The sequence below is a fragment of the Triturus cristatus genome, chromosome 5_1 (genome assembly GCF_964204655.1).
Source record: "Triturus cristatus chromosome 5_1, aTriCri1.1, whole genome shotgun sequence".
Lineage (NCBI taxonomy): Eukaryota > Metazoa > Chordata > Amphibia > Caudata > Salamandridae > Triturus > Triturus cristatus.
In genome coordinates this window covers 684,053,209-684,076,014 of record NC_140587.1, presented here as the reverse complement: position 1 = coordinate 684,076,014, position 22,806 = coordinate 684,053,209, and the positions used below count along the sequence as shown (strand labels likewise).

The 22,806-nt window shown below is 43.0% G+C and overlaps 1 protein-coding gene across 1 annotated transcript in view; it reads left to right on the top strand.

The window, feature by feature from the left end:
- SNTG1 (syntrophin gamma 1) overlaps positions 1–22,806 on the top strand; it is a 2,687,950-nt gene that overhangs the window by 1,431,308 nt on the left and 1,233,836 nt on the right. The window contains exon 10 of the mRNA XM_085605648.1: positions 10,808–10,910. Coding sequence (XP_085461774.1) covers positions 10,808–10,910 — 103 coding nt within the window. The remainder of the gene's footprint in view (positions 1–10,807; positions 10,911–22,806) is intronic.

Sequence of the window (22,806 nt, the reverse complement as noted above, 5' to 3'; positions counted from 1 at the left end):
CAAAGTCACAGTTCATGTAGGTGTGTTTTGACCTGCAGAAACAATGAACGCTTGAAGTGTACTGCCATTGGGTATTTTTTATTTTATTTTGAGGTTTTATATAGTGCGGACAAGACCCTTGTGGGTATCAGAGCGCTTTACAACAAATAAAGGAGATAATGGAAATCGAAATATACATACAAAAAATTCTTGCTTATAATAGTCAAACAATGGTAACTGTTCCAACATAACAAATATCTACAAGCCTGCATCTAATAAATCAAGTGAATTTAGACAGGAGAATAGATTTCACTTCATTTTTAAAGGATGCCGCGTGAGGGTTCTGTCTTGTTTTTGGTGGTAAGGCATTCCATATCCTAGGGGCCATCCCTGAGAAGGAGCAGTTATAAGTTTTCTTCTTGGTGAATCGTTGTGGTTTCAGTAAAAGGTTAAAAGAGCTTCTGTTGGTTCTGTTCCCACCAGATGGTATTAATTTCTCTGGAAGGTATTGTGTTTTTTTTAAATGCAAAGCCTTGTGTGTCATACAGGCGATTTTTTAATAGATTCTGGCTTCAAAGGGAAGCCAGTTAAGGGCATGTAAGTCTGGGGAGAAGTGACAGTTTCTTTTGGAGCCTGTGATTAGTCTGGCGGCTGTGTTGATTGATGCTCTTAGTGGGGCTGTCGTTGATTTGGGAAGGCCGCAGAGAGTGACACTCCCATATTCTACTCTGGGGATTACTAGACTTTGGACTGTTTAAAGTCATTTGCTGATATGAAGGGCTTCAGTCTTCTTAAGGTGTTCATTTGAAAGTTTGCTCCTTTAGTTGCTGCGCTGATATGCTTCTGCATATTTAGCTTATTATCCGGAGTTGTGCCTAGCGATTTGGCAGAATCGATCAAGAGCGGTTGGCCATCGAGTGCTGTTAAGTGCTTCATCCATTCCATTATGGTGGTTGTTTGGCTGGGGGGCGCAATTAGGAGGAATTCTGTCTTTAAGGTGTTTAATTTTAAGTGGTTATTTGCCAGCCAGGTCTGCGTTTTTTGGAGTGTTGAGTTGAGGGCCTTGATGTCCTCAAGTGAGTGTACCTTAATGTAGAGTTGTGTGTCGTCTGCATACATGCGGCATTGCAACTTTGATGAGTTGAGAAGCTCGGTGAGTGGTTCCATAAACAGGTTGAAGAGTGTCGGGGAGAGGGAAGGTCCTTGGGGTACTCCTAGAGTGACTGGAGTGGGTTTGGATAAAGATTGATTGGTCTTGAATCTTTGTGTTCTATTTTGAAGGAAGGAAGTGAACCAGTTGAGAACCGTTCCCGATAGACCCATTCTAAGTTTCAGGAGGTCTATTAGATTGTCGTGTTTGACAGTGTCGAAGGCGGAGGATAGGTTCAGCAGGATTAGTAGACAGGCTTTGTTTTGGTCCAGTATTTTTAATGCGTCGTCAATTATGTGGGTCATGGCAGATTCGGTGCTGTGTCCTGATCGAAAGCCAGATTGGAATTTATTGAACAGGTTGAAGTGATCAATGTGGTAGGTAAGTTGTGTGTGAACAAATTTTTCTAATAGTTTGGCCAGTATAGGGATGTTGGATATAGGGCGATAGTTATTTAGGTCTTCTGGGTCAGCCAATGGTTTCTTTAATATGGGGGAAACCTGACCAGCTTTGATGATGTCTGGGATGGTTCCTTGTAACAGAGAGATGTTTATAATCCTGGTCCATAGAGGCACTAACATCAGTATGAAGTCTTTTAGGAGGGATGCTGGGAGTGGGTCAGAGAAGTGATTGGAGGGATTTAAGGTTGTGAGTGTTCTTAGAATAGATTCCTCGCTGTAGAGGTTGAATGAGGACCAGTCTGCGTTGTTTTTAAGGTCGAGCTTTGCAGAGCAACTAAATGGGTTCCCGATGGGGTACCTTGAGGCGGTCATGTGAGGGTTGGTGAGGGCTGATAGGTCATTCCGTAGGTCTATCTTTATGTTTTCAGTTTTTGTTGTGAAATTGGATTAACTTGAGGTGAGTGGGAGACACCCTTAGATTGCGCTGTGATAATTTCAAAGAGTCTTTTGGGGCGATTCTTGGCTTGGTCCAATTGGTTTCTAATGAAGTTGATTTCTGAACGTCTGATTTTTCTGTAATAGGCGTTTCTTGTACTTCTGACTAGTTTGAGGTGCATAACGGACGGTGCTGTTCTCCATTGAAGTTCAATTGTTCGTAACGCTCTTCTGCCTTAATTTAGCCTACCGTCATACCATGGGTTTGAGTCTTTATTGGAGATACTTTTCAATTGGTGTGAAGCTAAATTTTCTAATAACACATTCATAGATTGGAAGTAATGATTAGTCAGATTGTGTACGTCCTGTGAACTAATGGTAGTGGTGGTGGTGGTGGAGTAGGCCTTAGGAAGATGTAAGTGGGATAGTGGGGGGTCAATTGTGGTGGGGCGGGAGTATGTAAACAGTGGGAGCTGGAAGGAGGATGACTAGAGGGGGAGTCAGGTGAGTGGTTGGGCTGAGTGCTGGGAGAGTGGTATAATGGGGAGGTGGGACTGGGTCTAACAACCTTCTCCTTGATATGCGGAAAGATGTTATCTAATAAGTTCAGGTTCTGGTCTGAGGTTTGCATGAGGATGATTCTGTTATGGTATATAGTGAATGTCACTACCGCTTTGTAGAACGGGGAGGGAATGATGGATAGTGTAAGCCCATGTGGTGTTTTCTTAGTAGATGTAATCGAGAATAAGGCGAGAAAGGCTTTCCGCCATTGGGCCCTTCTTTTTGTATAGAAGATGTCATTTGTTATATGCCCTTTATAGCTTGAGAAATAGGGGTCAGAAATTGGAATTTCTGGGTGAGATTTTAATAGCCTATGTTTGAAACTTTTGGCGGCTTTTTTTGTAAGGTTAAGGGGGTATTTAATGGAGTATGTGTGCAAGCCTGTTAGCTCCATGTTGTAGGTGTAGTCTATAATGAGAGTGGGATAAAGGGTTAGATAGAAGAGAAGGTAGTATATCTTGCAACAGTTTTTTTTTTAGGGGGTCAGAGTATGCGAGGTAAAGAGAATTGAGGGGATGAAGAGGAGCTTGGATAGAGGTGGGAGGGTCAGAGAGTATGAACGGTAGATAGAAATAATGCCTTGAAGCGGAACTTAGATAGAAAGAGACTAGTTTTGTTTGTGTAAGTGTCGAGGTAGGGGCTCACGTTCATTTTGAATTCTAAGTAAATCTTACTGACTTAGATCTTAGTGGCTGTCGGAGAATGTGGTCATATCTACCTCCGTGAGTTGTAGTTGTAGTCCGGTAAAATGAAGACATTGCTCTTGTCCACTCTCATTTGTCCCCGTTTAGGTGATCTCTGAAGAAAGACATCTCAATACAAATAATGAAGTAGGGGAACCACTACTGATCTTGTGGGGGAATCACATGGTGGGTGGTGTGTAAACACCCAGTGGTCTGTCTCCAGTGCAAAGAACTGTGATAATCAGTTGGGTACTACCACCATCTTCATTCACCACCAGTTCCAGGTACCTGACAATCCCACTTTCCTTACCCTCTCTGGAGACCCGATACTTAAAATATATATTGTGTTGGAAACTCCCTTTATAGGCTCCTGCTCTACATTCAAGGAATGGCATTGTTTCAGTTTGTTACAGAACATGTTGTTTAGGGTGCTTGTATTTGGTTGTAGCTCCAACTTGCCTATTCTGCTTGATCAATATGACCAAAGAGCTTTCTTTGGTCTTCCCTTAATAACCCTTTGTCCACAACTACTGTATTGATTTTAGCTTCCAGTTTTTCACTGGTAATGGTGACTGCCAGAATTTTCTCAAGCATGGCCTGCTTTGCCATCTCAGCAGTGGTGGCTTGTGACATCTAAAAGTGGTGAGACATAAAGTTACGGATGAGTTTTAATTAGCAAGCAACCCGTGCATTTTCATTTACTTTCACCTTATAAATTTGAAAACTGTATACACCCATGATGGGTGCCCCATTGTGCCCATTTGCATAGAATCCTGAATACAACTGCAATATGTGAACCACTGTCAATGATTGGATGGCCATATATACTGAATCTGAACACCTTTTTGATCCACTGGTAGACCCTGTGAGAAACTCACAGTACCTTCATCCACAGGTCCAGAGCTCTCAAAGGTGCAAACAAGTTGTGACAGTCAGTTAAAAGTATGCACGTACAAAAGTAATGTGATACATAAAAAAGTACAGAAACAACATCCCGAAAGTAGCTAACATAATTTTACATTGCCCTGCATATTGAATTGGCACCCATGCAAAACTGATAGCAAAGCTCTTGTGCTCTCACACTCCTTGAGTGCACCAGGGCCCAACTATAGCTCTGTATCATGTGAGCACAGCCTACACCGAGATTTTACACTATCACATTGCTTCACTGCACCATGAGCACTGTTTAAGGTCTGTATCTTGCCACTCTAAAAAAGGCAAATCTCTTACTCCCTCACCCTGCTTCACTGCACCAGGGCCCTGAAAAAGCTGTGTATCACTTGATTACAAGCTAGAAAGAAATCTGACACCAACTCAGAGCTTCACTGCACCAGTGCGCTGCTAAAGATCTGTATCTTGTAATCCTAACTCAGGCAGGGCTCTTATAACCTCAAACTGCTTTGATGCACCTGGAGCACTGCTAAAAATACACCCAGGTATCCCTCAGTAATGCAGAACTAACACAGCCTCTCATTGATTTGGGGTGCAGAGTATGGTTTAGAGTACTCTGTGGGTTCTACATCAGGCTCTTAGTGCCCTTCCTTTGCTGGCTCTCACTTCTTTAGTAGTTGCTCCCTTCACCAGGAGTCTGCTTTAAGCCTCAGGGGACGGGCTACATGGCAATAGCATTTTTAGAGGCATCCCTCACTACTCATCCTACTGTTTCTCTTCCTCCTTCGCCACAAGGACACACAGAAACACACGTATTACATCGTATTTGATGGGCACTCTTACTAGCGCTGTCATTCCATCTCTTTCATGTGTAGGGTTGGGCAGTGAACTCAGCTCCGCTGGCGAAGTTCACAGAGTTTTTACCACTTCACGATCTACTGGAGTGCGGAGTTTGGCAAACGTTTCACCATCTGCCATGAAGCAGAGTTTACTGGTGCCTACCTACATGAGCAGTGTTTCCCAGGCTTTTTTAAACATGTATCTGTGTGAGGCAGACCAGCGCTGAGGGGGCTAAAGGAGCCGGACAGGACGGGTGAGTGGCAGCAGGCAGAGAGGGGCAGGCTGCGTGCCAGAGCACCGAGCCAGGGTGGATCAGTCCTGCGGCCAGGTGGTGAGGATGGAGCTTGGCAGGCATAGCAAAAGAGCCCGGAGGTCAGTAAAGTGGGAGGAAGGCAATTATGCAGTAAGAAGCAGACATACCCAGGTCACCTGCTGAAACCAAGCTTATTGGGCAGCAGAGGCTGCTGGAAGCAGAGCCCAAGGTGCACGCAAGATCTATAGGTGGGCACATTGCAGGCAGCTGCGGTTTTGCCACGGCAGAGCAGGGAGAAGGGTCGAAAGGGGCTGTAACTGAAACCTTTCCACAGGTGCAAGGGAGTAGGAAAAAGGTATGTGCCTAGCACGGCAGGAGCAGCCAGGGCTGTGGCTGAAAAGAGGGCCTTGGAGTAGTGCCTCCGGGCTGTGCAGCTCCTAACGGTGAGTGCAGGGGCTGCTGCACTGTGCAGGGGCAGCTAATTCCAGGGAAACTTCCCAGATGAAGCAGAGCCAGATTTGGACTAATTCTCTGAATTTCAGTCTCATGTTGGAAGCTGTCCAGATGCATTACCATCTTGTCTCGTCATGTGCACATCCAGGTGTATTATCCGGCCCTAGTAGCCTACCTGCGGGGACTGTTATATATTCATTGTTTATGCTCGCCAGTTTTGATGCTCACTCTAACATAAGACGTAAGTCTGTGTATTTCATTATATTTGTTCAAGGTCCATTATGTTACGTGCCCGTAATGTATGTGTTCTAATGGACCTTAGTATGACGTCATCTCTTGAGATGCACACACAGAGTAGCTCCGCCCACTCGCGGACCTTCGCTGAGTAAAGGGAAGTTTATGGGGTGAGTTCCGTGTAGCAGAACTCCGCAAACTCCACCCAGGCCTACTCAGGTGCCATCTGGGATAAGTTCAAGTATATTGGAAGCCCTTCCAGGTCCAACTATCTTCCCTTGCATGGAGTACAGGCATCAAGGCCTGTGTGCCGCTGTCTCTGTATTCTATGTTTCAGTGGTGCTCCAGTCTGATTCACCTACAGCACAGGTTTATCTTTGTGTGGCTGCACTATTTCAATGGTAGTGTGGCTCCGCTCCAGGTCTCATGGCCATGCTAAACCATTGCACCCCTCATAGACTTGAAGACTGAGACACACTGCGCCACTCAAACATAGCCAGTGCAACAGGTGTGATATTAAACACCAAATGATTTCCCTATCATTTCTTCTCTGCTTCTCCAACTTCCCCAGTGAGAACACGTGGGCAGGCAGAACAACAGACAATGAAGTGAGCCGCGGTGCAGCGAAAGGCTTTCAAAATGCTTAGTTAAAGTGCTTGAACAAAAACACTATATATAAGATCACTTTTATAATAAACCACAAACTCCACACTCCGCATGCTCAAAGATATGTTCAAGTGGCTCCCCACCAACACAAGGAAAACGGAAACACAGGCCCTCATCACCAGCTGACTGGATTACGGCAAAGTGCTCTATGCCAGTGCCACCATCAAAATCATGCAAAGATTGCAGCTGATGCAGAACTCCGAGCCCAGACTGATCCTCAACCTGCCCAAGAGAACCCACATTACCCAGCATCTGAAGGACATTCACTGGCTTCACAGAAGAAATGCCTTTTCAAGACTCTGACCCATGTGTACAAAGCCCTCCATAACCAAGGACCTGCCTACACGAACCACCGCCTACACTTCCACCAGCCAAATGGGAACCTCTGCTTAGCACACCTGGGCCTCGCAGAGATACCACAAAAACGACACAGTTTCACCAGAGGACGCTCCATCTCCAACCTCGCCACCAAAGCCTGGAATGACCTACTCTCCACCTCCATACTGCTTCATCACTAACCACCTTCAGGAAAGGACTCAAGACATGGTTGTTCAAATGAGACCAGCAGTAAGTGCCTGGACACCCCTGGGGTGACAAGCTGCACTCTACAACTACAACTTGATTGACTGATTGAATAAAAATGCTGCTTTTTCCCCAATATGAAAGCCTGATATTTTGTTTCCTGTTTTCATATATTTAACCCGATTGAAGAAGAAAAGCACTCTTCCACCACTTAACAAAAATATTGAGTCCTGTTTGAAAGACAGAATGGACTAGTGATCTAAGAGCCCCTTTGTAGCAACAGAGAATTAATCGAGCTAATTTGCGCCCATTCCACAACACTTCAGATGCATACAGTGAATGAATGAATGAATGAATGAAAGGAGTTTTTATAGAGCGCGATGGCTACCCTGAGGCGTCCCAGCGCTAAAATAGGCCAGCATGAGCGTAGAAGGTAGAGGGACCTAGTCTGTAGTGGTAAATAGCAGTGTTTTTAGCCCCTTTCGAAAGGAAGGATGGTTGGGTTCTGAACATAGATGGAGAGGCAGAGAGTTCTAAAGTTTTGATGAATTATAAGAGAACAGTCGTCCGCCAGCTCTGGTTCTCTTAATTTTTGGCACCGTGGTCAGAAACAAGGATGCTGACCTAAGGTGTGTGGTGGGAAGGTGGGGGGAAATCAGGGAGTGAGTTATGGTGGCGCCAGTTTTCCAAAAAGCGCGATGAGCAATGCATAGGTTCTTGAAGGAAATTCTTTCCCTGATTGGAAGCCAGTGCAGTTTCTTTAGACCAGGTTTTACTGAAGCATGACGGGGAACTTGCAGGAGCATTCGTGCTGCACAGTTCTGGATAACCTGTAGCTTGTTCATCGTGGACTGGGGGGCCCCCAAATAGAGGGCGTTTCCATAGTCCAAACGAGAGAGTATAAGGCCTTGGGTCATAATTTGTCTAGCTTTAAAGGGAAGTCGGGAGAGAATTTTTCGGATGAGCCTGAGCATCCCGACACAGGTGGCTGAGAGTTTAGCTGCCTGGTAGGAGAAGTCAAGGGATTTGACAGTGAGGAAGCTTTGGGTGTAGAGAAGCACCCCATGTGGCCACATTCAATGTGTGGCAGTATGCCGCAGCACTACCTGAAACACATTAACAGCTTGAGGCGAGAGGTGCTCAAGGTGAGCACAGCTCTAGGTCCTGGTGGGCACTTCTCTCTCTTTCGCGTAATCTATTTTATAATTACGAAAACAAGTAGCATCCTGATAATGGGCAGGTTACACATAAATCAATTCTGTCCACGAATTTGCACCAGATCATCGAAATGTTAGATGTGGAGAAGTGTGGCTCTATGGTTAGAGTGGTAGACCTCGATGCAGAGCACTGGTCCGGGACCAGGGTTCGATTCCCGCCGCGGCAGGGTCTCGGGCTATAAATTCCTCGGACCTGATATTCTCGCCTCAGTGCCTATTCTAATCATGGGTCCCACGCTGCAACTCTGGGCAATAGCTTGCTTAATCTCCACAACGGCCCCAACAGCGCTGGGATGCCTGGCTTCACCATGGGGGTGCCCAGGAGTGGACACTTCACACGGATAGCCAGGAAGGGTTCCTACAGCGGTATGAGTACAGCGCTGAGATACCCCTAGGGGTGATTCGGTGCTATATAAATACATACACATTTACATTTAAATACCTTCAGGCACTGATGGCTCCTCTCTGCTTCAACAGGGACTGGAAGAATCAGTTGTGGCATGGGGTCTGAGGAGGGGGACATGAACCTAACCAATCCTGTAGCTCCTCTCATGCTGTTTTCACCAAGGGAGAAGAACTAGGATTGGTTTGAGCAGGCTAGCTCAGCACTTCTTTTGAGGCTAGGGGCTGTGCCTGCAATCCCTCAGTAGTTGGACACAACTGGTATTGGTCTGGTCTGAAGTGTGCATGTTGGGCTGGAAATCGCAAGACAGACAGCCATTCCAACATGCACACTCTGCACTGAAAAGTCATCCTGCTACACAATGTATAAATTTACATTTACCTGCTGCATTAAGTGAGGCCATTACAAAATAATGGGGTAGCCCAATAAACGTCAACAGACCTGGGTACAATGCGAGAATGAAAAATTGGTCCGTGACTGCTTTAGAGAGAAATAAATTGCGATATATCCTGCGTGTGTCGCAATGTCAGTCAAACACTAGTACTCAATACCATTTAGAAATGCAACTACATACCCTAATAACAAAATTAGGAGTTTGTTCAAAACATACAGTCAATGTTAAACAAAAAGAAAAAGCACCAAAACGTTATTTAAGTTATAGTATATTTATTCCATATAATTGAATTCGATCAAAATTATTTGACATTTAGAAAGATGCATAAGGTTGCTCTAGAGGGGGAATGAGGGATGGGTGTGCTCGTGATGAAAAGGGATAGGTGAAAGTCACTAGTTTTAGAATGCACACATTTTTCAATAATTATGGCAATGGACTGGTAAAGAGACCAGTACAGAATGGCCTATCTTAAAGAAATGATTTACACCATTTTATACAGTTTCTTTGTGAATGCATCAATGCAACATCAGAAGATAGGGAGGAATGTGGTACAGGCCCTGTGTGGGTGGGTGTAAAGATATTTCTCCTCATTGTGTCTCCCTTATGCCCTTCCCTGGGGATTTCTCGTATATCTGGGGCAGTGTCAAAAAGTTATGGATGTTACTGGGAATGTCCCCAGCGACACCCATCACATGCCCATTTAATCCAGAAACCTGCATTAAAGGAAACAATATTTACGAGGCAACATTAAGCCAAAAATAGTTAGTTAGTGCTGAATTGTTAAAATGGAGCAGTCTCCTGCACCACAGAACTCACAAACAGTAGGGAAAATAGTTTCCTCCTTAAAAAAACGCAAAGAGGTCTAGTATTTCCACAAACATTCCTGAAATGTTTTGAAAATTCTGTTAATGTCAGAATTTTCCCAAATGCCAGAATTGCTTCAGGATAATCGTCCAGAGCAAAAAATGGCAACATTGCCCAGAATGAATGCGTAATGCTAGAGGACAGATTTTTGACAGTTTATGAGGTTTCAGAGTTAAGTACATTGTGGGAAATGTTGAGAAGGTGGAGTGCTCAGAGTTGCTAAGATGAAGAACGGCCATTAATTAGTGCCTTTATCGCAGCACAAAGAACCATAGTTGATGGTGTCTCTATTGAATGCGTAAACGCATATATGTTATAAATTGATGTGTACTTCAATCTGTGTTTATACTGAGCATATTTAAAAGGATAATCTAATTATTCTATTAGATTTCGAGGCCCGGCGATCTGCAGTGAATTGAGTTTGTAAAATCAATATATAATGAATACAATATTTCCTATTTTTTCACGTTTACTGTTTTAAATTTTTCCAGCTTTATTATTTTTTCGAGCATATATTCTGTATCAAATGGAAATAGTTTTTGTTTAGAAATTGTTCTTAACACCTGCTGTAATTTATTTTTCTGTGGTATTATGTGAATTGTTGGACTGATGGTTGGGAATGTGTTCCATTTTAAATTACACATAAATATCTCATTGAATTATGCTGCAGCTTGGCATGGAAAAGATAAGGACAAAGTACCAAGCTTTACAAAAAGACAATTTAGATGCATGAACCCCCTTCCTGTGAGCTGGCTGAGGGTGTACATCAGTAAAACAAAACAGACCATCTCTGTATTATTCTTAACACTTTTTCATGCTGAATTCCTTAATCTGTGTATTTGTTCTGTAAATTCCTCACAGGTTCAGGTTCTCCGGAATGCAGGAGAAGAAGTCACGCTAACAGTATCCTTTCTGAAAAGAGCACCTGCTTTCCTCAAATTGCCGATTAATGAAGATTGTGCATGTAAGTACTGCTGATGAGCTGGGGGACAGAAAAGCACTCCATTGAAATACGAGCCCCCAGATTTTGCTGAGGCGCCGGCATGCGCTTGACGCATCTCTTCCCTGACAGTGATTGACACCTCCGTTTCCCAGTCAGCACTGTGGCCTGAATACAAACCTTCCGTACATCAGCAGCTGATACATTAGCATGCACTGGCTGGAACTGCAGCGAAGCCTTCTCGCTCTACAAACACTTGAAGATCATTTTTGGTCCGCTCAGCGACACAGACAATAGGGTAGATTGTAGGATTTTTCAAAGCAAATGTCCAAGAGATCTGCAGGGCTTTGGAAGGTTTTGCATCATAGAGATAAGACGCCCCATTCTGAAGTCAGGGTATCAAAGTAATTGGAACTGAATGGGTAGCCCCATCTCATTAGAGATGTTTCTTTTTCTGAAACAAATCTGACCCCTTTGCATGAGCTTAGGGGGATGCATTAATAATATTCTGCAAAGATTGCTCTGTTGTATTTTAAAAAAAAATCAAATTGAATAAGGCTACGCTTTATTCAGCTGCATAACAGAGTAATTCGTTGTCAATTGTTTAAAAGGCTGTTCTTTGTTTACAAGCGTTTTCACCAGCAGGATTAGAATCAATTAACTTCCAGGACCGACTTAATGCCCCCAAACAACATGTTGTGGCAGCAACAGAAGATTCCTCAAGGGTGCGCACCCCATAGAGCCCTGTTTATTTAAATATGCACAAGGTGATTGGTTCAAGCTCGCTCCTATTGTCAGAGATAGAACCATACACGCTCTTACATTTTCTAAATTTCCTGTTTTTATTAATATATACGCTAAGCTACCATACATCTGCTAAGTGTTAACCATGATTGCCTCAGAAAAGTGCTTCTCACAACATAAGGTGCTGGGGGCCGATGTTTAGAACCTTCATACCTATCCCAATGACAGCCAATCACAGAATGGTTACTACAATCACTATACCTTTCTTGAAGAAATCTGATCTTACCTTAGACTTCCGTTATGAAAACAACACTCGTTTGTTTTATGTCATAGACACAGACTAATATATGCCTAATTGTATGATTAAATTATATTTTGTAAGGGATTAAAATAGATACATTGTTCAAGCATTGTGAGGGCCTGTTGTGTTTTTTTTTTTTTTGCTTAAGAATGTACCTCTATCATCTGTAGGAGATAATTCTCTGTTTAATCAAGATCGACTGAAAAGTTTATTCATAGGCTAAACAGCAAACACGACAAATATCTCACTGAGTCCTGGATAACGTCTTTCATACCAAACATCTGTGATATTTTTTACTTAGCGTCATATTTCTCCCAAGGGCAAGGCATTTTCTCGTTTTTATGCTATATTCATATCACTTACTTGCTTGTTTCCGTTTTTGTTCTTGGTAAGTATGAATGTTTGCCATGAATCTAATTATGCTTCATGCCTAAAAACGAATTCAAAAATATGTGGAGAGCTCAAACTTCCCTTTCTACTTTTGACAAAAAATATATTTCAGTGGACCTACAGCAAAAAGCATGTCAAGAAAAGTTTTTAGTACACAGATGTATGAGGAATTATGGGGCATATCAACAACAACCGGCGATAATTATCGCTCAGCGCTCTTAGCGTGAGGATAATTATCGCCGGCTAGCGTGAATTTTTATCGCTGAGATAGCGTGCTATTAGCAACGCTTATCTCAATAGCGATAAAAATCTACACGCTAACAGGCTAACGTGAGATTATCGCTGGAAACCCAGCGATAATCACACGTTACCTTGTTGATAGGGACAGGCAAACTTAGCCATGATATCCTCCTTCCATAGGATATCATGGCTAAGTCTGAAAATTAGCAGACGTAAAAAAGCAGCGTTAACCGCGGTTAGCGCTGCTTTTTTTGTCTCTAACAGGGTTAGCGACATTCTTGATAATAGGAGAAATGTCGCTTAGCGACATTTCTCCTATTATTTTACTCTGGAACGCCCCCTTTGCATCTCATTAGAGATGCAAGGGGAAGCGTAGAGTAAAAGGGTGCTAACATGCAAATTTGCGTGTTAGCACCCTGTTGTTGATAGGGTGCTAGTTTTATCTCTGCTTTTTTGGCTTTTAAAGCCAAAAAAGCAGAGATAAAGCCCTTGTTGATATGCCCCCAAGTTTCTATGAGAATATCAGGGTGAACCTTAGTGCAAGATTTATATTGTACTTAATTCTTTTTAGTCCATCTTCAAACAAAGTCCAAAGTGATGTTGGTACCTTTAGCGCACATGTGGGCCCTGGCTATCTCACTTTCACATCTAAGGGGCCGATGTGATAAGGTTTGGCTCCGACGCATCGGAGCCATCCTTACCGCATCGTAATTACCGATTCGGTTTCTCTTCCAACTGACCCATTACGGTGGGGTCGGTAGGAAGGAAAACCAAATCGGTATTCCGGGTGGCATCCGACGGGCTCGGAAAGCCCGTCCGCCATCCGGAAGGCCCACAGTAATCCCCCGGCCGGCTCTTTCCGGCCGAGGGGTTACGATGGCAGTTTCCCACTGCCTTCTTGTGCTGGCCTTTCCGGTACAAAAAGACATTAGGAAACTGCTTTGGGGGCCCCCAGCAGGGCCCCCATGGGAGCCAGGCCGCTGAATGGTGGCCCCTGTTGATCCTTGCACCCGGTTGCATGCACCTTGGGGTGCCTGCCACGGGGTGCATGGATGAACTGCATCTCTACATCTAACAATGGGAGCATGCATTCTATTTGGAATGCATGCTCCCATTGTTAAATATAGGATTCTGACCGAACAGGGTTCGGTTTCCTCCTAATTGCAGGTCTGGAACTGACCGTAAGAGGTCGTTCGGTTCCAGTTCCTGAACGATGTTGGAGGGACTCCGGTCCCACCAACATCGTAATCAGGCCATATGTTGTATATAATGTAATATTTTCCCTCTTCCCCCTAACTACAAGTATAAGCATTGCCAGTCAGTGATCTTTCAGGTGTCAATGTCAGTGTATTAGTTTTTTAAATAAAAATGCCATAGACAATGTCCTGAACGAGTTGGTCTGTAATATAACTAATGCTACAAAAAGCCATGGTAAACACAATGAAGGAATAAAAGAGAGAAAAAAGAGAGAAAGAAAGAAAGAAAGAAAGAAAGGAAGAAAGAAAGAAAAAAAGAAAGAAAGAAAGAAAGAAAGAAAGAAAGAAAGAAAGAAAGAAAGAAAGAAAGGAAGAAAGAAAGAAAGAAAGAAATTATATTTAAGCCAACTTTCTTGCTATGGGTATGTCTGGTTGAACAAACACGTGTGGAAATTTTTATTGCCATTGAGCTTCCAAAAAGATCAATTTATTTATGGAGCTCATTCTCATGTTTTTCAAGGAGACCTGCTTTAATGAGGAGCACTAAGGCTTTTGCGACAGTCTATCACGAGGCATTTTACAATACAATTTATGGTACAGTTGGGGGAGGAAAGGATGGTGGTGGGCTGGTACTTATAACTGTTCTACTTTGCAGCAGTGCCTTATTTGATTTAGATCCAAGGAGCTCTTTTTAATAGCTGGACACAGTTTCCCCACTGTGGTCTAATGTTTAGATTAAGATGGGGCTTATCTGTTGCGTCCCAAGAGTCTCGCAATATTTTCAAGTTGACTTGCACAAGTTCTTGGAGAGCATGCTACTATGAGGGTAGCTTTAGGAGAGATGGCTTTGCTCAGAAAGCAAAAGACTCTGTGAATGATCTGAGCAAGATGCACATGTTTAAGGCCCCACACAGTGGTTAGGTCATCAGTTGGGCCAGTATGTTACATGAGGATTTAAGATTCTTAAATATTTTTCCATATAACTCTCCTGATGAGACCATCAATTTATTAGCAAGCTCTTCTATTTGCAGTCACTGAACTTTTGAGTTCATGTAGGAAAATGTTCTCACTTTAGGACTAGACCTCCTTGACTGTTGAATGATTTGCTACCATTAAAAGAAGGATGCTGCAATGATAAAGAAGAGGGTATCTTTGTCGGACAGGAAAAGCAACGGGCTCTCCAAAGAATGGATGAGGGGTAGGAGAGTGAATGGATGGCTTAATATGAAATTATAAAATTCTAGAAGTGGGAGTTTTAAGGCTTGCTATTAAAAGGTTCTGTAGAATGATTACTATAGGCTTATTGAAAAGGCATGAAACAGTCTGTCTACTTTCTTTAAGATCATCTGATAACTCACCAAATCGCACAATGATATCATCAGAATTACAAGGTAAAAATTGACTCTTTCTGCGGAAAAACACTTCTCCACGTGGGACGATCCTGAAAATCAATCTAATGCTGTGGAACTGCAGGCTACATATTTTTCTCAGTTGGTCACCTTAATGCTCTGGAGCAAAAGTTTTGAAGAAGTTTCCAGACTTTTTTTGGTGCCCAAACAATCAAAGAAGTACACTTACTAGGTCTCCAAGACCTCAGAAAGGGCACTCAGTCCAGTCCAGGTCCGGTTTCCACTGGTTAGCTGGGATTCTTCACAGAAATTCCATTCTCTCTTCAGCTTTGTTATGTTTCTATTGATACCCAGGAGATCAGCCTTATGAAAGTGTATCCAACCTTCTCTAGTCCTTCTCACAGAGCTGTGATGCCAAGTGTGGCAAGCTCAATCCGTCTGGTACTGGTATTCTTTCAGAGGTCCAGCAGTGTTCTGAAGAAGTCTGGGTGAGGGTTCAGCTTTTTAGGGTTCACCAACCTGTAGTTGGATGAAACCCTAAAACACGCTTAGTTGCTCTCCTACTAATTGACTAAAGGATTCCAGGTTCTGACCTACCTATATTTGCAATAGTTCCTGTTTTTCTGGTAGCAAACGGACCCAAAATAGAATGTGTTGACGCAAACCAAATTGGCAAAGGTCGTTGACCCCACTAAACTGTGGCTCTGAGGGTGTCAGCGTGGAGTATTCTATTATAAACCTAGTGTCCTCCCAAGTCTAACACTAAAATCCAATTTGATGTAGGCACTGTACCCACAACAAATCCAGAGATAGACTTTTGGTAGGACAAAAGCCGGGTCCTTCAACAACAGGCAACGGATACACAAGGACTGTCCCAGCATTCTGTTTCCTTTCTTTGAAGGATGCAAGACGTTTACATGCGCTTCAGACAGACCAGTTACACAGAGTTTAACACTGGTGTCAACAAGAGGGGTACAACCCCAAACTGCATATTCTATTGTGCTCAGAGAAATCATCTCGGCAAATTCAGGCCAGCCTATTGTGTGCTCCTGAGAAGAACTTCATACCTTTTTCATAATTATTCCCAGGCTTTAGAACAGGCTGGGAAGTAGCAGAGGCTGATGCTAATCAGCATTCTGACAGTTCTGACAGGTAAAGGAACATTATATTGATTACAACCTCACTTAACCAATGAATTAGACTTTTAATAACTATTAAAATTAATGGGTTCATTCTTTTCTAGGTAGTCAAATTCCCAAGATACAGTTTTAGTATTTTATTCTGTACTCTGGTTTTCTATGAAAGTAGCTTTTAGGGCCTTGTCCATTTTAGGGAAATGGTAACCATAATTTCCCCATATACCACTTCTAAAAACTTTGCACACGTCTATGTGGACTGCAAGGCACACATAGTTGTGACATACTAATATTTAAAAAGGTGGTTTTAACCTTTTAAAGAATTATTTAACAGCCTGCACAGCAGGTTTTACACTGCAGCAGTGAGGCTACAATACCAGGCCAGAAGCCATGTTTTCCTTTGTCACAGTAGTGGATGGCACAGTAAGTGCTGCACTTTGGAGGTGACATTTGAATTTTCTATAGTATAAGTAACAAGGGAACCCGGTAGAGGTAGCTAAGGACCACGGGTACAAACTTATTTTGTTAACAAAAGTCCCCAGCATTGCCGACTGTCTTGGACTCCCCATTGCGGCAGCAGGACACGAACGAGAACGCGGACAGCCATCGTAGCTGCCGACTGGAGTTAGACGTACCTCAGCAGTCCTCCCTTTCACACACGTGTGCCGCTTCTATCATCCCGATCACGCGGTTCAAATACAACGCACAGCGTAACCAGCTACCACCCTGCTTCAAGATTTTGACGCGCCTTTCATTTCCTGATCCCACAGCGTGTCTTCCCCCTTTTTTCCCCCCTTGTCTCGACGCGGTCCGAACACTACGGACAGCACAATCAGCTGCTACCCTGCTGCAAGACCCAGACGCGCTTCTCATTTCCTGACTCCAAAGCGTGCCTTCCCCTTTCAACGATATCGCAACGCGGCTGACCATACTAGCTGCACTCACCTGGAGCAAGAAGGATATCACCTCCTTTGAGACCTGATTCACCGCCCCCCCTCCCCCCCCCCCCAGGCGTTATAATTCTACCAGGCATTACTTTGTTGACATATCCTTTAGTCCTGATGATGATCCCTGTATACTAGGAGCTTGGGATCGAAACGTTACGTCGACTTGTTTTAATAGTTCCACATTATGGCAATTGTTTAAATGTACCGTGGATACTATTGGCTAGAGCTTACCTGAAGTCGCTCATTGTATTGTAAGCCCCCATGATTGCTCCAAAATGTGTTTGCCTGTTACCAATTTGTAATTGCCTCTAACTTCTTGGCCTTTCTTTTCCTCTCTCTGTTGAAAACTTGGTACAGGACTGTGCCCTTGTTTCATCAGCCCTTTCAATTTTTGCTTATATTTCCTTGACTATTTAAGATTAAATGCTCCTCTGTCCGGCTGGACACAGGAGGAACTCACATAGGTCTCATTGAAGTCTATGTAGAATTATGACTTCCTAACTAAAAATAAGCTAGGGACTTTTGTTAACAAAATACATTTGAATTTTCTATGACATCGGTGCATTTTCTGCACTGTAATATAACCGTATAAAACATTAGATAAGCCAATCATGGATTAGCCAATTTCCACATGTTTTAGAGGTCAGAACACATACATTAGGCACTGTACAGAGTCTAAAGATCAGCAAAAAAATTCAGGGTTTACTATTGAAAAGGGGGCATTTTCTTAGGTTGTTCTGATAAAACACTAGATGATTTTTTTACTACGACGTAATAATATACAGTCAGAGCCTATAATTGATTTTTGGCATGAAGTTTCATCTTGCAGTGGAACTTTGGACTCCAGTCATTCTAGCATACATGAGACTGGGATGCTTTTCTAAGGGCCTCCATTATTTGTCTTGTTTAATATACTGTATATTAAATGGACAGGCTATGCTATTTCATTTCTGCAGTATGCCCAAAATGTATACCGTGATCTATCACCACTACATTGGCTGATGACAGTAGCAAGAGTTAAGATGTTAAACACAATGTCTAAGAGAGTTGTCCAGAAAGTATCTCTAGATATCTTTAAGAGAATATCCTGTCATATATGTGAGGTGGGCCCTTATTTGAGGCATAGAGGGGTAGGAGAAATCATGAGTCCAAATTTCCTATTGAGGGCAGATGAATGAAAAGCACTACTCTATCCCTACACTAACACTAAAGTGACCTCTCTACTTAAGCATCCTCAGGAAGAAGGATAAAAGGTGTCAGCATGTGGAGTCTTCCTAAGAAGTCTGTCCACCATCAATGGGTCAGGTAGCTTAAAGCTACCAAGACAGAGCTTATTCTAAGAAGCTCTCTCTTCTAAGGAAAAGAAGAAGTGGGGCTCTCTCCCTACTCCCAGCATTACATTGTGTGTAGTTAAATTTCCCAAGATCCATTGTGGATCATGCCATCTGCTCTGGGTACGATCCTAAAGGTGCTTTTCCATGGGGCAGTGGTGTTCTTTTTTTGCTACAATTTGTCCTTGGTTCCCAAGCCTTCTCCTGTGTGAAACCCAATGACCTTCCTTTATCAACCCTAGCCACATGATTGTAACTTCTTCTCTCCTTGCCTGACTAATAAAACAAAAACATTATTCTAGCTAACACGAGTGCTTCTTTCACCTGCAACCAAAACATGAGAAAGAACAAATGCCACAGCACACATAAAATTTGACTTGTTAATTCTTAAAGCAGGAGTTTCCAGGGAGCTACATTTCAGGCCTACAAGACTCAGCTAACATAAGAAAACATCATGTGAACTTTACAAAATTGCATAGAAAATAAGGCACTTTCAATTAATGCATTTACTACATGCAAAATGACGCAATTAATGAACACATTTAGAACCTGAATGATTGTCAGTTTCACAACAAAAGTTAATTACGTTAAGGTTTTCTGCTAATTACATTAACTTTCTACGTTAATTCTCCATGTTACTTTCCAATGGCCTAAGCACATCACGTTTTATAACAAATCCAGATGGCCGCACACTGCTCGTCACACCAGCAAGTTGCCCCAAGGAACTCTGGTAGATGTAGTGGCGACGGCGAGTACGCCTATGCCACAGTGTTTGAAAAAAAGTATGTGTCGCATTAGCCATCCATGGACACGTGTTTCGAGGTAGTTGCCTCTCGTCAGCAGGGAGTAGGTAAGTGTAAAGGGGTGCCGTGTGGACTGCCAATAACGTAAAAACAGGTAGAGTACCTCTCATGGCGCGCAGGTGCTGGTCCAGAGCTCGTCAGCCCAAATAGCTCAAGGGAGCCTTTATATAACAAATCCAGATGGCCGCACACTGCTCGTCACACCAGCAAGTTGCCCCAAGGAACTCTAGTAGATGTAGTGGCGACGGCGAGTACGCCTATGCCACAGTGTTTGAAAAAAAGTATGTGTCGCATTAGCCATCCCTGGACACGTGTTTCGAGGTAGTTGCCTCTCGTCAGCAGGGAGTAGGTAAGTGTAAAGGGGTGCCGTGTGGACTGCCAATAACGTAAAAACAGGTAGAGTACCTCTCATGGCGCGCAGGTGCTGGTCCAGAGCTCGTCAGCCCAAATGGCTCAAGGGAGCCTTTATATAACAAATCCAGATGGCCGCACACTGCTCGTCACACCAGCAAGTTGCCCCAAGGAACTCTGGTAGATGTAGTGGCGACGGCGAGTACGCCTATGCCACAGTGTTTGAAAAAAAGTATGTGTCGCATTAGCCATCCCTGGACACGTGTTTCGAGGTAGTTGCCTCTCGTCAGCAGGGAGTAGGTAAGTGTAAAGGGGTGCCGTGTGGACTGCCAATAACGTAAAAACAGGTAGAGTACCTCTCATGGCGCGCAGGTGCTGGTCCAGAGCTCGTCAGCCCAAATGGCTCAAGGGAGCCTTTATATAACAAATCCAGATGGCCGCACACTGCTCGTCACACCAGCAAGTTGCCCCAAGGAACTCTGGTAGATGTAGTGGCGACGGCGAGTACGCCTATGCCACAGTGTTTGAAAAAAAGTATGTGTCGCATTAGCCATCCCTGGACACGTGTTTCGAGGTAGTTGCCTCTCGTCAGCAGGGAGTAGGTAAGTGTAAAGGGGTGCCGTGTGGACTGCCAATAACGTAAAAACAGGTAGAGTACCTCTTATGGCGCGCAGGTGCTGGTCCAGAGCTCGTCAGCCCAAATGGCTCAAGGGAGCCTTTATATAACAAATCCAGATGGCCGCACACTGCTCGTCACACCAGCAAGTTGCCCCAAGGAACTCTGGTAGATGTAGTGGTGACGGCGAGTACGCCTATGCCACAGTGTTTGAAAAAAAGTATGTGTCGCATTAGCCATCCCTGCGCGCCATGAGAGGTACTCTACCTGTTTTTACGTTATTGGCAGTCCACACGGCACCCCTTTACACTTACCTACTCCCTGCTGACGAGAGGCAACTACCTCGAAACACGTGTCCAGGGATGGCTAATGCGACACATACTTTTTTCCTGGTTCACACAGACATGTATCACTAATCTGTTTAATGCAGATGGGGAGAACACATTACACCATTGAATTGTCCATTTTACCAGAGGGGAAGGACTTATGGTGGAACACCATTCAGGCGCATACCATGAGTTTGGTTTGTCCACGTTCCTTCTGCAGATGTGATACAAACTCCCATGAGAGTGGGTAATACCCATCTGACATTCATCTCAGAAGATGTGTAGTTATTCTATCATTTTCTGTAGTTTTCTCCATTTATTTAGCCTGCTTAGCTGCTCATTTTATCCCAGGGAACATGAGGACTTCTAGGCAACTCCCAGCTGCATGTTCCAGGACTACACATGAAAAACAAAGGCAAACAAGTAAAATAAAAACAGTACGGCGTGAATTATTAATTCCTATGTGCTCAAATATTTGTTTGAGAAGTTTTGATATTTCTGTCTCTTTGTCTGTCCAGTTGAGCCACCTGTGGCTCACAGTTAATTGCTAATTGTTTCATCTGACACAAGTGAAGGTGATCAACAGCTCTTCTGAACTGCAGACCTTTTCTAATTCAAACCTGTATGTCAATAGATTCTTTTACAACCCTTTGGTTTTGAAACAAGGACCATGGCGACCTAGAAGATCCTTTGACCACAAGGTGTTGGAACAGATTTTCCCAGATAATGTGGAGTATTTCTTTATTTATTTGCACATTTTTAAAGCATTAACAAGACATGAAGATGGCAAAATATTTCACATGAGAACTGTTAACATATGTATGAATGTGCAATTTCTTACAAACGCGTTATACTTAGGCTGCAGGGAAATTCTTGGATAAGTATTTAAGTTAGATAAGAAAGTCTGTTTGTTTAGCGATTCCTTGAAAAATAAGCAAAACAAAAGATGTGAGGCAGGGATGTTGACACATAATTTGCCATTTTGTCTTTAGTAAGTGCCTGTTGCCAAGGAGCTGCCACCAGTTTGGTCAGAGCTAACCTGCTGCCCTATCAGCCTTATTGTGTTCCCCAACTCTGTACTTCTAGGCTGACATCTCCACAATAATGATTTGTGTCTATCACAACATTGATTTCCATGATGATAAGAAGTCAATATCATAGATGAAAATGATTAAACAGCTATGGTTTCTTCCAACATGGCTGCCACCATAGATGGTACTATTAAGCGAAGCAGGTTAACCATTTAGTTACTGGAAATCCAATATGGGAGTTTTTCTCGTTCCATCATGGCTTGTATTGTTTATTGCCGAAAAATGAACAGGATGGCCTTGCTACTTGTGTCAAGCTACCAAAGATAAGCTAGAAATTCTTCTTGGACACTTGTTTCTTATTATAAATTAGGTTGGCTGCATCACATTTCCATTCCTAGGCCTCTTTCCTGCATAAATTAATTGTCTAGTTGCCTACTGTCATCGTTGCATGTTTTTACTTTAAAATCTTCCTAATGGCCTTTATCATTCTGACATTCTTCAATATCATATGAACCTTAATCATTATGTTGTTTGATCTGGTCTGTTGAGATGTCCCTCTCACTTTACATGTGAAGAACATGTTTACTTTTAATCATATTCTCTCTTGTGTGTGTTGGGATTGTTCACTTGCTTTGCAATATGTATTTTAACTGTCTGATTTTACTTTCTTATTGTGAGATTTGACTTTCAAGCAGTTTGTCTTTCTGTAAGCTCACTCTTTCTCACATTATTCTCCAATTCACTGGTTTCTGTGTATAGTCTCTGCCATAGATTTGGCAAATAAATTTCCCTCTCTCCGTTCGTGTTATCTTTCTATATGATAAACCCTTATTTAGTCTACTGTACAGGTCTTTCACTTTGTTACTTCTCCATATAAAATGTCTATGTCTATTTTTGATAGGACTTGTAGGTGTATATGTCTTTAAGTGTCATAATTTCTGCCCATTTTCTATATTTACTCTAGATTTTGAGTTCATTGTTTTTTTTTCTGTATCTCTGCACCTCCCTTGAGTTTTCTGCATTGTGTGCAGCAGTAAAGTAATCCGCTCCATAGCCAATCCACACATGATGCCACTCCTTTCTCCATCCTCACTTTGCTCTCTTTCCCTGAACAGCTTAACAATATCTGCCTTTTAGCTGATATAACAAGCATTTGCAA